We start from the raw sequence: 17,592 nt of genomic DNA, 5'->3' as shown, positions 1-17,592 counted from the left end.
TGCCCCCCTCCCACCATGACCTGTTATATTATTTATTGCACAGGCCTGGGCACTTCTCCACTGTGAATTATTAAGAAAGTGCAGGGCCTGACTGTCTGTAGTGATTATCCATCCATGGCTTCAGCTTCTCTCATCCTAATCTTACTCTCTTTTTCCTTTTCTTGACATGTATCTTACCTTTTTTTTTTTTAATTATTATTATTGTCCTTTAGCTATTACTTATTTTCCTTTCTCTTCAGAGCGTCAAACTAATTCCATTCCATATGTAACCCACTGGCCCAGCTCGTCTTTCTCTAAATCAGTGTCTCTCAATCGTTCTTGAGCTGGGGCACACTAATGGTAGTGGCTACGGCTTGAGGCACCCAGAAGTGTGCAGATGTCACCGTAATGACATCATGCATATGCGTGACATCATCATGTTAATGTCTGCGCATGTGTAGAGGCCCGCCAGATGGGCCCTGAGACGCCAGTAGGGGGTGCCAGCAGGGATGAGGGCCGGACAGAAGGAGAGGCACTGGCCCCTACTGATTGCCTACAACAGTGTTTCTCAACTACTTCAAGCTAAGTACCCCCTAAGTCTAACAAATATCAACTAAGTACCCCAACCACAGACCTCCCTAGGCCCACCCAAGCTCTGCCCCAGATCCCATCCCTTGTAATGCAATTTTTTCCATTCATTTTTCATATACACACAATATACACAGCAGATATAAATTCTCAAAACTGACACATTTCAATTACTATATTGAAAATAAAATCATTTTACCTAACGGCGATCCTCTGCAGGCTGCTGTAATTAGCTTTAAAGGTGAGACCAGGAGGCCAGAGGGGAAGCCCAGAGGGGGAGGACGCTAGAGAGAAGGGGGAAACATGCAGGCCTTTGGTGAATTGGGCAGCACTGACGCTGTACCGCATAAGGAAGTCATCTGGCAGGCGCCTCTCTTCCTCCTCAGTGTGCCGCGGCACACTTGAAATCTCAGGAGGCACATTAGTGTGCCTCGGCACACAGTTTGTGATATACTGCTCTAAATGTTAAAGAATGTGCTTTAGAGAAGGGATGTGGCACTGGCTGCTGCAGTTACTTGGGCTCTATTACAGTGTGGACTCCATATCAGTGCTGATATTGGGTCAACAGGTCATGCGTCAACAATATTGGGTGAGTCATCTGGGTCACGGATTAGTGTCCATGACCCATGGTAAAATTATATTTATTTATTAACTGCTTCCTTGAGCTTGCCTTGCTCTCTGGAATTTAGTGCTCCAGATGAGCGCTGTAGTGTGTGCTTGTACCAGTGGCGTAGTAAGAGGAGGGGGTGGCCCTCCCCAGGCACCACGTTGGTGTGGGGCGCCGGCACCCCTCTTCCTTTCCGCCCCCTCTGCCCCTTACCATGCGCACACCCCGCTTCCCTTCCCCTGTATCTCTAGTTGTTCACCACTGCAAGCAACAACTTCAACGTGTGCCTCGCAACCACGTCAGCTCTCCCGCGGATGTCACTTCCAGGTGCTGCGCACAGGAAGCAACGTCAGAGGGGGAGCTGCCAGGGTTGCAAGGAGCATGTTGAAGTTGTTACTTTGGAAAACAACTAGAGGTATGGGGGAAGGTAAGCGGGGGGCGCACACGCAGCAGGGGAGATTGGGAGAGGAGCAGGGGGGGGCAGAGATGAGGGTGGGGGAGGGGCGCCTCTCACCCTCATTATGCCACTGCCACAAAGTCCATTGGGCCACAGCGCAGAAGTGGAGTGCCGTTGCTGCTGCTGGAGGCCTGAGCTCTGCGACTGCGGTGAAGCTGCCACGGGAAATGCCTGCACGTCTTAGCCATGCTCGCTGGAAGAAAGACAACTGCCATGAGACAAATGAGCAGGCACAGCCCAACTCCAACGCAGACTCCCCAGTAAAAACGAAACGCCGGTTCTGTGCACTGGTAGCTGAGGCCATGGGTGGCCGAGTGTGTCTGAAGAACTGGACTAATTGCAGATAGGAATCTGATTGGCAGGCTGAGCTGAGCTTGGGTGGGCCTGGGCATTCCGGCCTTATGTGTAAGAGCAGTGAAATATCAGTCAAGACATCTAAGAATGACTGTAAACCATCTCAGTCGTGCACATCGGACAGTTTGTTTAATGTGATTCGATATGGTTCTGTTCTGAAAGAAAATGCAGACAGCAAAGCTGAATGTTGGAAAACGTTCCAATTGATTGAAACCACAAATGGTGAGCAGATTTTTGGCTGGGCAGCCTGCATGAATTGTTTGAATTGTCAGCTGAATGTGAGAGACACTTCAGCACATTCAATACTCGACCCATAATTACGTCACAATACAGTGATTTTGGAACAGTAAATGACTCAAGCTCAGTCTTTGTTAGTGCAGTTGCGGTCACATGACACAGGACTCGCACATAGTAATATTGTACTGTGACCATTACAATTGCGATGCATGTCTTTCTGCTGTTTATGAACGGAATGGAAATTGCATACAGCAATCATAAAAAAATAGATAATAATAAAAATAAAACAAGAAGAGAACTTGTGCCATTGCTGTCACAATTAGAATTAGTTTTGTCAGTTAACCATACAAGAGACCTATATTTTCAATTGCAGCCTTATCTGCTAACACTGTCTGGAGCTGGGAAAATGCACTTTGGGTCGCGAGTATGGGTCATAGGCATGATGGGTCACAGGTCACAAAAGGTGACTCACTGTCAGCTCTGCCCCATTTAGCATAGCTCAGTATAGTGCGGGTTTGCTTATAATGTGATCAATGCTTAGACTCCCCTTTTTGTTAATTACTTGTTATACTGCCTCTTTGTCTGGTTTCTAGTTTCTAGAGCAGTGTATCGCAAACTGTGTGCCACCCAAGATATCAGGTGTGCCATGAGATACTGGGGAGGAGGGCCTTCGCACATGTGCAGATATCACATCGACATCCGCACATTTCCGGATGCCTTGAGCCTTGTCACTACGTTTAGTGTGCCACTACTTGACAAAGTTTGAGAGACACTATTATAGAGACCTTGAGCATAGCAACTGAAAGCACTGAGGGAAAGTACAGTGTGCAATCCTGGTTTATGTTAGACTTACTTTACTTTTCCCGTCTTAAATGTAATTGTTTTCATTTGCTTTTGACCTGCTTGACAGAAAAGGGCAGCATAGAAAATTCCTAATAAATAATAAAGGATGTACTTATCCTGTGGCCAGCTCTCTGGAACCCCCAAAATCTACATTATATTGTTAGATGGGGTCTACAGTGTATTTGATAACTATTCTTATTTTGCCAAAGATATTCCTACCCTTTGGAACTCGCTTCCACTACATTTACGAGAAGAGACACTTTTTTTTTTTTTGTACATAAAATTATATTTTAAAATTGAATAAACCATAACAAAATATTGATAAACTAGGTCTTATCTAAAAATCTTTTTTTTTTTAAATTCTTTATTGATTTTCAATTCGAGTACAAAGTGCAATAAATTTTACATACAATTAATATCATGATCAGCACTACATTCGATCAAAGAATAATACAAAATATATTCCCCCCCCTCCCACCCTACCTGGATGTGTGTGCAAATTAAAAAGGAAATAAAGGCATTATACAACTAATCAGAGTTAACAAAATTTGTTAATGGACCCCATGTTGTTTTAAAGTTTCTTATGACCCAATATTTCTGAATTCATTTTTTCATATCTATAACATAAATATAAAGTTTCCCACCAAAAGGAAAAATTTAGCCTGTCCCAGTTTTTCCAATTCTTAGTAAACATTTGCATGGCAATCCCTGTCATAATTATAAGGAGTCTGCTTTTATACCTGTCTAATGGATTTTTTAGCATTCAACAACGTCTCACAAATGATCACATCATAGGACAACGGAATTGATGTTTCCAATATCCTATTAATTTGTCCCCATATTGCTTTCCAAAAATTGAGTATCAAGGGACAATAAAACAACAAATGATCCAGTGTCCCTACTTCAAGATGACAATGCCAGCATCTATTAGACTTTGAACTGTCCAACTTTTACAAATGAACTGGGGTCCAAAAAATTCTATGTAACAAAAAGAACCAGGTTTGTCTCATAGATGCTGACACTGTACATCTCATCCTCCAAGTCCAAATCCGTGGCCATTGAGTAGCAGAAATCTGCTGCTTAAACTCAATGCTCCAAATGTCTTTTAGGCTTGTTTAGGTTTTTTATTCAAATAATCAGATATTAATTTATACCACTTGGTGGCCTGATGCCCTATCAAATGTCTCTGGAAACATAGGCCCGGCAGGCTATACTGATTTTTTAAGTTACGCCAGTCAGGGAAGAGACACATCTTGACAAATTTAAAAACTTTCTTATTCAAGGATGCGTACAACCTTTGACTTCCCTACAACTCCTGATTCCAATAAAGGAAGAGCATAGCCTCCTCTTCCTAATATGTCATCCTTTTTTGTCCTGTCCTATTTTTATTGTAGTTCGGCCCTCCTCTCCATATGTTCCAGTATGTCATGTTCTATCCCTCAAAAAAATTTTTAAACTTTTCATATTGGAACTCTGTACACCGCTTAGGCAGTTTTTTTAAAGCGGTATATCAAATTTTAATAAACTTGGAAACTTGGATTTGATGCTTGGCTCCAAAACTCTGTCCCTTCTTCTCTTGGGTAGGGGGGGAGAGAGCATGGTCACTTCAAAGTCGAAGGAAGAGAACAATAGGGAACGGGAAAGTTAAAAAGCTGAGAATATTTAACAAATCTAAAATTTAAATGTTAAAAGCATCTTTAAAAAGATGAGATTTTAAGGATTTTTTAAAGGAGGTGAGATCTTTTTCATTTTTAATATATTGTGGTAATGAGTTCCACCATTGGGGGCCCATTACGGAGAACATATCAGATCTTCTCGTGCCTCTCTGAAAATAGTAGGCACGAGAGTATCTGATATGTTCTCCATAATGGGCCCCCAATGGTGGAACTCATTACCACAATATATTAAAAATGAAAAAGATCTCACCTCCTTTAAAACATCCTTAAAATCTCATCTTTTTAAAGATGCTTTTAACATTTAAATTTTAGATTTGTTAAATATTCTCAGCTTTTTAACTTTCCCGTTCCCTATTGTTCTCTTCCTTTTTTTGTCTATTTCTTCTAAAAGAGTTGTAACTTTCCCCTTCTTTCCTCCCAATTCAAGTTTGTTCTGTCTTCAAGAATTTTGTCATTTGGTTTGTCTTTTTTGTAATTTTACCTTTTTTTATAATTTTGTACATTGCTTAGCAAACCGAATAAGTGATTCATCAAATACTAATAAACTTGAACTTGAACTTTGCATTTGACAGAAGTGGGGTACCTATGTGTGGGCATAAGGGGCATGCACAGAGGCACATCATTTCGTAGCATATCTGCCCCTTTAATATATATCTCTAGTCTGCCTTGCTCCTGAGGATTTATTCATAGAAGTGACTTTAGATGTTTAATAAATACATTGATGCTGGTGAAAACAGAATTCTCCACAGGATATGAGATCTTCTATAGGCCCAACATAAAAATTATCCATAGAAGCTGTTTAGAAGCTCTTAAGATCACGACACTATTGTCTAAAGCATGGGTGTCCAACCTGCGGCCCAAGGGCCGCATGCAGCCCCGTGAAGTATTTTGTGCGGCCTCAGTCGAAGGCGATACAGTGTTTACCTCTGCTGTCCCCGGATGTTTACCATCTTGCCGGCTCCCTCCTCTGTCTTGCTGCAGCGTTTGCACGTTTGTGCAGCCCCAGAAACATTTTTTTCAGCCAATGCGGCCCAGGGAAACCAAAAGGTTGGACACCCCTGGTCTAAAGAAAGGAGTTGTGGGGTTTTGAAAGCTCAAATGCAACATTTGCTAAGTGTAATTTACTATTCAGCTGTTTTTCTGCTGGAGTGCATTCCTGCAGTCTTTTTTTTATTACTAATCTACTGAGCCCTTAACCAGTATACACCATTGTGAGAAGTTTGGAATATCTGAAACTATTTTTCACATATGAATGGTGAATTAGCTTTGCAATTCATTTATATTTTAATTTAATTTACCTTGTTTATACAACATCTGATAACAATTGTTGGACATACTTATTTAGTTTTCTTTCATTCTCAATTGTTATTGGGTTGGAGGTTTTTTTTTTAGTTGCAACAAATAAATGCAAATATTTAAATGTTTAACCTCTGTGTTGGTGTGAATTGAAGGGGAAAACTATTGAAACATCTGGCCGTGATTATAACATCTCATACATTTTAATTGTAATAATTAAATTTAAATGTAATTGCATCACATCACCACTAGGGAGTTTTACTACAGAATGGCTTGCAGTTGCAATCATAGCCTATAATAAACCCAGCTAGAAGCTCCAAGCAATGGCAAGCAAGATCCCCAGCAATTTCCCTTCCCATCAGCTGTGTCCTCTCCCTCATCAAGTTTCATTTTAACTCTCCTCTCAAGGAAAACACAGCTCCTGAACAATGTAGAACTGCTGCCTGCCTCGGGCAGTTCTGATTATTGGCAGACACTTGGTAGAAGTTCAGCTGCAGGTCCATAAGTGCCTGGGAAAAGAGCCTAGAAACTGGTGGGGAAGAGTAGGATGGATGCCAATCTCTGCCAGGGGCCAAATGAAAGTAATAGGCATCAATTCATTAGTTGAATTTAGGAGAGGTAGGGGGAAGCCATTTGTAATCTGTTTAAAGAATGTCTCCTTCCTTTCTTCTCACCCATTGCCCACCTATTTCTTTAACCGCTCCCTCCCCCCCCCCCCCCCCAATCTTCTTAGCCTCATCATGTCTCCTTCTGCTCCTATCTGGAAGCAAAAAGGCTCTAAGGTGACAAAAATTCAATGAGCATTTGCTTGAATCTAAATCAACCAATCTGAGGTTTCTGCAGCATCTGCTCAATTAATTTTCAGCTGAACTCACTCTGCCTGACCTTCTTTCATTGTATATGGGTTTGCACCCCTGTTTTTTTCCCTCAAAAGCCTCATTGTCTGTCCTCCATGATCTTTCTAGCTGTTCTTCCTCCTTTCCTTTTATTTCAATATTGTTTCTGATCTGTCTCTTCCTCCTTTTATACGACACTTTCTTTTCAATTCTCTCTTTGTCCTCTCCCCGCTTTTATCTCATGTGGGTTGAAAAAAGTCACTGAAAACAGAATGGGGTAGGCCAGGGAGTCATGATCTGATGCAATTTTTTGCCCAACACCTGATACAGCAACTAGAGTGCTTGGGGTTGGAGACTGGCTTCTTTGGCCCCTTCAGCCAAAAAGATATCCCACTGCCCCTGCAAAAGGCACTAGCCACAAAATAATCTCTGCAAATCTCATCTGACATGCAATGGAGGGAGCCATTTTGTTTCCTTGTGATGATATCACTGAAGACATCCCTCTGGAAACGTCCTTTGTTCTTTGTTGTTGTTTGCTTGTTTTTTGCACTTCTACAATATATTTATGATGTGAATACATCAACAGGGTTCATTGGTGCTTGATGAAGTGTGCAAGGGGTTAAAGTCAAAAGAGGTCCTAATGCAAATAGTGGAAAGAGTTTATCTAGCGTAGGTGACCAACTTTGAGAGTGCAAAGTTGTTAAAGATCAACACTTTACATATTTTGGGGGGTTGGAGGAGCTTGGCAGGAGGGGGTATCAGGGGGCTATTTTTGGAGGGATCGTGTGGATCAGCGGGAGGAGAGAATTGGAGTTCCCTGGACATGCATACAAAAGTTGTACCTACCTAGTGGTGTAGTGAGGGTAGGAGGCGCCCAGGGCAGTGGTGCCCCCTGTGACTCTCTGCCCCCCCTCCCCTCCCGCTCTTTCTGCCCTACACTCGTATCCTCCCTTCCCACCCACATACCTCTTAAAATCTTTGCCAGTGCAAGCAGCTTCTCCAGCCTGCTGCTTGAACTGGCTTTCCCTCTGACATCACTTCCTGGCCCTGCAACCCGGAAGTGATTTCAGATGGAGCCAGGCTGGCGCAAGCAGCAGGCTAGAATAGTTGCTTGCACTGGCAAAGATTTTAAAGAGGTATGGGGGGCGGGGAAGGAGGGTGCAAGTGTAAATGGCACACATGAGTTAGATAAAACAATACAAAGGCAAAAAAATATTACCTAAAGCGGCAAAAGTGCTTGCAGTCTTATGAACGGATCAGGGTTACTATGGTGCCCCAGCGTCTATTTAAATGAGCTTCTCTAAGCCAATCATATTGTTTCTGTCTAGTGATAGGCTCTAGCAGCTCCAGACATTCTTGCTTAACAGCAAAACCTATACTTTAGGTCTTAAAAGTTATTAACTACTAGCGCTTAAAAATAGCGCTAGTAGGCTGGCAACTAAAGAAAACAAAAAGAAACAGAAACCTTGAAACAAAAGAGTTAGAGAGATGACATTCAATAGAAATACACCCAATCAATGGATGCATCGGTGGGCTGTGTTGATTTTAGCTTGAAAATCCACTGTTGTTCCCGCCTTAGGAGCAAAAGCTTCCTAGTCCCACCTCGTTGGTTAACGGCTATGTAATCTATCACAAAATATCTAAGATCTGTAAAGTTATGTGCGAGTTGAGCACAATGCTGTGCCATCGGTGCCTCCATCACGCCTCTAGTGATGGCACTGCGATGTTTCTTCACTCAAATGCGAAACTTTCTGGAGGTTTGTCCTATGTAGAATTTACTACATTGGCATACAAATCTGTGTTGTAATTTGTTTTATGTTTTCATATGTACACCCGGCTGTCAATAGGATTGTTAAACTCTGTGATGGTGAGAGTGATGTCACATGTCTTACAATGGCCACAGGAGTTATGAGCTGCTTCTCAATATTCATCCATATTTGGTTTACGCAAAATAGCTGGACATAAAATTTCTTTAAGGTTCTGCTCTCTTTTGTATGCCGCCTGTAGTCTTGTATCTTGAAAAGCTGGCATTAATGACATAATATGCCAATGTTTACACAAAATCCTAGATATTCTGTCCGTACTCTTGCCGTATTTAAGCGTACAAGTGATGGTTGATTCTTGTACCCCCAAATCTACGGTCTTGCTGTATCAATAATTCCCTATTTGTTTTGAGTGATTTGTCACACACAAACATGTACACACACAATTTCATTGAAATGAATGTATACCAATCAGTCATAATGGATATTACTGATGATCTTGCTAGTCAACTTACTTAATTTTTTTAAAAGTTCATTAAAACTTGGATGTTTGAAGTCTTTTTAAAGGGTGAGTTTATTCCTTATGCAATGGTCATGATTTCAGATCTTTTTCTGAGGACATTTTTATGTTCTTAATGTACTGTATAGAGTCCATGATGGAGGGGGTTTTTTTTATTGCATTTTGTCAAAAGGTTTATTTAACCATGATGGTTGTATAGTTTTGAATTGTATTGAAATTTGTCTTTTTTATGTTGTATTGTTCAACATTTTTAACCTGTTCGGACAAACTGTATTGATTTTATTACACTTTGTCTTGAACTTTTTAAATAGAAAAATGTGCCACATTTCAATAGATTATGGGATATGCTTTTTTTCTACTCCTTTTCTCTATCTCACCATCTCCCTTCTCTGTCCTTTTCTGGTCTTTAGAAGATTGATATATATCTTTAGTATTTCTAGTCCATAAGAACAAACTGCCTCAAAACCAGGGCCAGGATTAAACAAGCTGGGGCCTCAGACAGAAATTTAGGAGGGGGTTCCACAGCTCACCAGCAAGATATTTCTCCTTCAGGTATGGGACCCTTTGTAGCATGGAGGCCCAGGGTAATCACTCTATTTGCATCCCTAATACTAGCCATGCCTAGACTTCACCCCACCAGTTTCTAGGATACTTCCTGTTTGATAACGAACTAGGCCCGATTCACTAAAGTCAACAATGATCGCTGCTATCTGACCCAATTCACAAAACTGCCCACCGTGTGTTTTCCCCCTCGATTGCCCATTTTCCTATCTGGCCATGCAAATTTGTAAAACCCCATGCAAAATAGCCAAGCAATTGATTTGCTAACATTTGCTTGGCTGTTTTGCATTGGATTTTACGATTCTACAACCCGACTGCTGTAGACCTGTTGGTAACTGTATTACCAACAGGTCTGTCTGAGTTTTTGGTGGGGTTTTTTTTCATTTTTTTAATGGCACAGGTATTTTGCGGGTATTACACACGCAAAATACCAACCCAATTAAAAAAAAAAAAAGCCCCTCCAGAGTGCCCCCTCACCCCCCCAAAAAAATGGCAGGAGGGATGCCCCCTCCCTCCTGCCTTTGTCCCGCCCCCCACCCCCCATGGTGCAGTCGGATCGGTTTGGCCAGGTCATCCCCCCGTCATCCCCCTCGTTGGCCCCCTGTTCCCATACCTTTAAGATGGGAGCAGGAGAGGTGCCCCGTCAAACCCTCCTGCTCTTCCGGTCTGCTCCCACTGCAATGTGGGTCTTAGGCCCCTCCCTAGTGCATCATGTGATGCACGGGGAGAGGCCTAAGGCCTGATTGGCTAAGACGCCTCGGGCTCCTCCCTTGGGATGGGCCTGAGGCACCTGAGCCAATCAGGAACTTCCGTAGGGAGGAGCCTAAGGAAGTCCCTGATTGGCCAAAACAATGGGGTGGAGGGCATGGGCTGACAGCAGGAGGGAGTGGGCATCCCTCCTGCCATATCATTTCAGTGGTGGCAGTGGCATCAATGGCTGGAGGGAGTGGGCATCCCTCCTGTCATATCATTTCAGCTGCGGCAGTGGTGGCGATGGCAGGAGGGAATGGGCATTCCTCCTGCCATTTTTCTTTGGTTCAGGGGGAGGGAGGAGCACTGTCGTGGGGGGGGAATTTTTGTTTTTTTAAATTGGGCAGATATTTTGCTTGTGTAATACACGCAAAATATCTGTGCCATTAAAAATAAATGAAAAAAACCCCAGCAGAAGCCCTGACAGCAGTGACAGGAGGCTACTTCTCCTGTCACTACTGTCAGGGCTCTGCACCAACTCAATCGCTCACCTCCATGCAAATCATTTGCATGCAAACAAGATAGTGAATCAATCGCTGTTTGAAAATTGGCCAGAGAATCGGCCAACAGAGATTGAGTTGCTGTCTTTAGTGAATCTGGGCCATAATCCCCAACTACGGAGAAATTATGTTCAAGAAAACCAGGGCTGAATTGACACATCAAGGCTGACTCAGGTTACATCCCAGCAATAGCTGGCATTCATGGATTCCTCTCCCCTTCTCTGTAATAGTCCTGTATGAAACCCAACTGAAGAGCATCAATAGGTATTATAGTGAGGAACATTATTGTTCAGTGGAATGTCGCTGCTCAGTAATCTGCTTTAGATCAGCCAGAACGGAGCAGTGCAAAGGAGGCCGCAGCTGGCAGATGGAAGACATGTGCCCCAGACCCTGCTGAATAAACATGAGCATTCAACACTACCAAGCTCACTTCCGCAAGTGTTACAGGAGTTAATGAGGAAGCAGCTGCTGCCAACCTAACTGTCAGATGTGTGAGAAGAGATAAAATTCAAGCCATTTGGCACTGACACTGATGTAAACCTCAATACAGTATCAGTACTCAAAAAGGAACCCAGCCTGGCAGGGTCTAAGTGCCCAGAGAGAGACCCAGCCTGGCATGCAGTGATAGAGGATAGATCCAGACTGGTATGATGTAAATTTTCAAGAAGATACCCAGTCTGACATGCAATCAGTGACAGAGAAGAAACCCAGTCTGGCAGAGTCTAAGTGTCCAAGGAAAGACCCAGCCTGGCATGCAATTGGTGACACAGGAGAGACCTAGACTGGCACAATGCAAATGCCTGCGGAGAGACCCAGCTTGGCATGTATTCAGTGGTAGAGAGACCCACAGTGTAAGTGTGTGAGGAGAAACCCACCCTGGCATGCAGTCAGTAACAGAAGAGAGACCCGGTCTAGCAGGGTTAACTGCCTGAGGAGAGACCCAGTCTGGCATGCAGCCAGTAATTGAGAAGAGTCTAAGTGCCTGAGGTGAAACCCAACTTTGCAAACAGTCAGTGGCAAATAAGAAACCCAGCCTGACAGGGTTAAATGCCTAAGGAGAGACCCAGCCTGGCATGCAGTCAGTGACAGAAAAAAAGAACCAGTCTGGCATAGTATTTCTAAATTCATCCACAATCTAGCAAAGATCTCCCATAAATCTTTCATGCCTGAACAATGGACCTACATAGTTTAAAAAGTAGCTGCATTACAACATCAGTTTTATTGGTACAATAAAAGACATTACAGCCTACAAAGACTGCAATTTTCAGCAAGACCTATTCAATCCAGTACTAGCTTCCTCTGTGTGATGGGGTGAGGGGAAGAAGAAACAAGTGGGAGAAAAGCAGTCCCTACCCCCAAGAGCAGACGGCATCTCACAGCCATCATCCAGGTCCATTCAAGTAAGAGGTGTCTCTTATCGCAAACTGAATGGGATCATGATCCCCACTGAAAACTGCATATAGCAGCCCCCTCTTGCATCCTGGAGATATTTCCCTTTTGTATGTGAAATTGCCTTCTCTCCCATTCTCGTCATCTGCCATCTCATGCTTTCCATTCTGCTGTCCATCTCCTGGGAAGTCTTCCTCATTTCCCCCCATTCTGTCTCCACCAGCCCATGGCGTCGCCTCACATGAATTAAATATGAATGTAATGGAATCCCCAATTAATTATCCTGCTATTGAGAAGTTAATTTCCTGCATTAGACCTGCTGGATGTCAGAGAGGAGAAGTAGAAGAACTTTTTACAGGATACACAATCAGCTCCAGTGTAATACACAGAAGGGAGAGTTTGGTGCCGTGGTTAAAAGCTACAGCCTCAGCACTCTGAGGTTGTGGGTTCAAACCCACACTGCTCCTTGTGACCCTGGGCAAGTCTCTTAATCCCTCCATTGCCCCAGGTATATTAGATAGATTATGAACCCGCTGATGTAAACCGTTCTGAGCAACCTTGGGAGAACAGTATAGAAAAATAAATAAATAACACTCTTTAGATTGTCCATGTGTATTTTTGCTTTAAAGTTTGCTACAGGTGAAAAGTATCCTTGGGCATGTACATCAGTTTTCTATAGCCTTGAATGTACAATGTGTAGTGTTATTTTCTGATCCTGTTCACCATGGCACTAGAACACCTCTCCTTAATACAGTTAACAGCAAATGTGCAGTAGACATTACACGTAATTTTAGTTGCAGTGAAGAAGGGTAATTTCTCAGCCAGTCAGTTTCCTTGTGTAAATCACTTCTTCTTAGGTGCCATCGACTCGTGCTCAAGTCCTAGCAACTTGATGAATTACAAATCTAAAAACAAAACGTTTTTTGTGCTAGTCCAGTAGGGTCCTCCAGCGTCATCTTCATGGATGTTTACATTGTGTCCAGCCATCTGATTGCAGGTTGCCCTCTTCGCCTGGTTCCTTTGATCTTTCTAAACATGATGTCCTTCTCCAATGATCTTTCTCTTCTGATAGTATGATCAAAATAAGACAGCCGTAACTTCATCATTTGGGCTTCTAGTAACATAGCCAGTTTAATCTCTTCCAGATTTGATTTGTTAGCCCTGGCAGTCCGAAGCATGCATAAAATCCTTCTCCAACACCAAAGCTCAAGTGAGTAAATCACTATTCACTCACATAAATGGCTTTGAAAATTATATGCCCCATAAATATTATACTTATGTCTTCATCCATGGACAATTACAAACACAAAATGTACAAACCAACATGTGCATAGACCCTGTGTTGTCATACTAATGCAGACACATAGACACTGAGCTCAGCTACTTTTTAACCTCTGAAGGATCTTTGAGATCTTGAGGATGAAAGTCTGCTGAAAGGTACTAGTGCCCTCCTCTGGTAAATGACAGTAGAAAAGGCTAAAAGCCGAGGTGACCACTATTCAGGGCAAACACCGAAATGAGAGAAAGTGCAGTGTGCGATCCTGGTTTTTGTTAGACTTACTTTACAGGTCAGTAGGGAGCAAGGGAAATCTGATTTCCTAAATAAAGTAAGAGTTAAAAATATTCCAGAATGGAAACAGCCAGCAGCATCTCTCTTTCTCTCTGGGACTCAAGAGCCAGTCTTGAGCTATCACCAGGCTTCATCATGTCATAAGAAATTGGCTAGATGTCCTCCTGTCTGTCTGTCCAAATTAGATTGTAAGCTCTTCTTAGTAGGGACCATTTATTGAATGTTAAATGTACAGCACTTCATATGCTTTTCAGCGCTACAGAAATGATAAATAGGAGGGTGGGTACCAGTTCAAGAAATATGTATTGGAGGCTCAGAATGGATAATTACAAAGCGTATAGTTTTCTCTTTTCAAAGATGTTTTGAAAGTTATAATTTGCTGTACTTTGAAAAATTTTAATAAGCAATATTGAAGAGAAAGAAAGAATAGACTGATTCAGTCCTGGTTTTAACTTAGCTCATGCCACTAGGGAGTATCTTCTCTGCTGAAGTTTCCCACAAGTGTAGAATGAGGAAATCAGACTCAAAACTGTCATTATGCACTGGTGGAATGATGGGGCATGTCTGATTAAGCCATGCTTCTGGCAGCTATTTCAGGAACACCATGAGCAGAGACAAACCAAAAAGGTTGCAAGTTGCAACCCCACCTAGTTCCAGGTCAGCTGAGTCCTGTCCTGGATCTTCCCCATGCCATCTATGGACTTATAGTTCCAATTTCTATAAGGAAAGCAGAACCAGTATTGATAGAGTTGCCAGATGGCTCCAGATGCTTCCTACAAGATTGATCCAGTCTTTCCATCAGCTAATGGCTGCAAATACAAAAAATTCCACAAGTGTTTACTCTCTTTTCAAGCTGCTATGTATGACAGTGATCTTAGGCACTTGTTTTCCATGTCTCATTCATATCTTCACTTTAGAAGGCAACTAAAAACTTCTCTCTTTAACAAGTTTATAGGCAACTGTTTTTTTTCCTTTCTGTGTATTCCTTTGTATTTTTTTATTATTCTTTTGTGAACCACATTGAACTATCTGGTTATGTGGTCTAGAAATTGGTTTATTGTATTGTTTATCCCATTACATGCCTTTCTCATGCATGACCTTTCTTAGGGAATGCAACTGGGAAGTCAGAATTACAATTTCCGGCATGTAGTGGGATAAACCCAGAACTAGATTTACCCTTTAGGGAAAATCTAGCCATAGTAAATGATGGTAGATAAAGGCTCGGATGCACTAAATTCTCCGATCTTTTAACAATCATCATGATGACCTAATTTGCTGACCCGATGTACAGAATGGCTCACTATGAGCTTTTCTGTGCGTTCATTGCAGCCTCTGACGTGCAAATGACCTCTTTAGTATTAAAATGAGGTCATTAATATTAAAATAAGCCCTCTGATCGATGCCCATAACATTGCTAGAACATGGCTTAAATCTGGTGATGGCTGCTAAGAGCCCGAGAATACCAACAGGACTAGTAACTGTGTTACAGACAAGTCAGCCATATTTTTTCTTTTATGTTGTGTGTGTGTTATTTGTCCCATAAAAAAAAGGTTGTACACCCCCCTCCCGATGATGCCCCGGAACAAAACTATAAAGCAGCAGGAGGGATGCCCACTCCCTCCTGCCTCAGCCACCCAGACCCCTCAATGAGGATCACACCACCCCGACACCCTTATACTCCCCCCCCCTGCAAAGATCCTGAACACCACCCCCCCACAAGGATCCTCAGCAGGAGGGATGCCTACTCCCTCCTGCCTTGGCCACCAGGACACCGAAGATCACACGACCCAGACACCTTCCCCCCTGCAAAGAACTCTTCCTCCATGGCCACTTGGCCACCCTCTCCATTGAAGATCCTCAGCAGGAGGGATGCCCACTCCCTCCTGCCACTGCCACTCGGCTCCCCCAAGCCCCCCCCCAACCCACTCCATACCTTAAAAAGAAGATGACAGCAGGAGGGATGCCAAGTTCCTCCTGCCTGCAAGCCTGCCTCTTTGAAATGGCGGGCCTTATCTTTCCAGGTGCATCCTGGGATACACCGGGAGGGGCCTAAGGCCCTGATTGGCTCAGGCACATATGACAGGGCCTTAGGCCACTCCTAGTGTATTCAACTAGCTAAATAATCACAAAGATGCTGATTCAAATACAACAATTTGTTAATTGAAACGGTATATCTCTAGCAGATTAAATGATAGAAAGATGTGGTTTGTTGTATTTGATAAATAGAACCCAACTGGCATTGTTGCCTCATTTCTCAAGTAAGCGTGCACTAAGACTTGGTACCTTTTCTTAGATTGTGACACATAAAATAAATCTTATTTAGAGAAGGAATAGTGTCAACAGGAAACTTCAATATTTCTATCGAGTATCGTTTGAAAAGATCCACAAGAGCTGTTCCAGAAGACTCTAGAAAACTCAACAGGTGAAAATTTAATCTTCTATTATAATTCACAATAAATTTGATCTATTAATAATCAGTTTATCCTTAAGTATAGCTGCAGATGTATCTTGTAACATTTTAACTTCCTCAGTTCCTTCTAGATTTTTAGCCAAATCATCTAATTTATCTACTAGGGTTGAAACTTCTTGTGCCAAGATTGCTACTGTGGAGTTCAACCTCAGGGGAGCCTCCCAAATGTTCTCCAGAGAAAACACCCAGGGAGTCTTAATGCCAGCTTCTGCTGCCGACTGCTCCCCTACGCTGACTTTTACTCTAGCAGTCATTGCTGCAGCTCTGCCCCCAACTGAGGCCTCCATCAGCACAGCTTCTGCATGAAGAGATCCTATAGCTGCTGCTAGACCTAATGGGTGAGGCAGCAGATTGCTCACCAGAGGAGAGCGTGACACGTCCAGTTCCAAAATTGAAAATGCTCCTTCACTTCAAGTTAGTGTCAGGGAAATTTGCTCTGGTTGACTGAAAAGTTTGGACTGCGAAACTCTCAATGGCTGCTAGTGAGGGGACCATCTTGACAGTCCCCTTCCTTTTGGTATGAGGTGTATCGAAGAAAAGAGGAAAATGTTTTCAGCGCAGACGGTAAGAACTTCCATTTATGCCAAACTTCACACCGCCAACATAGCCACTCTTTATCAAAAAGCAACAATCTGTAAAAGGAAATCTTTTCCTTACTTGTATTACTAATAGCTGGACAGTACAATTTTCTTCTTTGTCCCCATGAAGGAAGAGGAATCTGCACATTGAACTGTGGTCTCTCCTGATGTGAGGGAATTCCATCTGGGTGCTTGTACATCTGGTGAAAGCCAGTGGGAGTCAAAGCTCCCCCCCCCCACACACATGATTCTTCCGAGATAATGGCCTAGAGGATTGTTCCTGAATATGGCAGCAGACCCTAACTTCACAGACTCTCAGCATCTTTTCATGCCAGCCTTGGGGGCTCCAGCCTCAAGCTTGGACCTTTGTTCCATCGATCGGCATTTATGGGTGGGCTTCATGGTATAATGGCTTTGGTGTCTTTTCACCTGAGGGGTGGAAGTCTTTGCTGTCTGCTTCTTCCTGATACGAATTACATTTTCATAGAAGGGTTCTACTAAAACAAGACAAGCAGATTAGAAAGTCAGAATTAACAAAACAGGGGGTGAATTCATTAAATAGGCAGAGCGCAGCTTCAGGACTGGGTTTAATCCTTCCTATGGTTACTTTTTGTTTGC

At 42.8% G+C, this 17,592-nt stretch overlaps 1 protein-coding gene across 6 annotated transcripts in view; it reads right to left on the bottom strand.

Moving 5' to 3' along the window:
* Positions 1-16,328: 16,328 nt before the first annotated feature.
* LOC117365766 (cytotoxic T-lymphocyte protein 4-like) overlaps positions 16,329-17,592 on the bottom strand; it is a 58,360-nt gene continuing 57,096 nt past the window's right edge. For 5 of the 6 annotated variants that reach the window (XM_033956556.1, XM_033956555.1, XM_033956558.1 and 2 more), the window contains one exon: positions 16,329-17,471. In XM_033956556.1, the coding sequence (XP_033812447.1) occupies positions 17,290-17,471 (182 nt within the window). In that variant the 3' untranslated portion in view covers positions 16,329-17,289. The remainder of the gene's footprint in view (positions 17,472-17,592) is intronic. The other variant, XM_033956557.1, reaches the window with a different exon arrangement.

The sequence above is a fragment of the Geotrypetes seraphini genome, chromosome 8 (genome assembly GCF_902459505.1).
Source record: "Geotrypetes seraphini chromosome 8, aGeoSer1.1, whole genome shotgun sequence".
Taxonomy (NCBI): domain Eukaryota; kingdom Metazoa; phylum Chordata; class Amphibia; order Gymnophiona; family Dermophiidae; genus Geotrypetes; species Geotrypetes seraphini.
The sequence above is the reverse complement of the archived record's forward strand: the minus strand, read 5'-3'. Positions and strand labels throughout refer to the sequence as shown.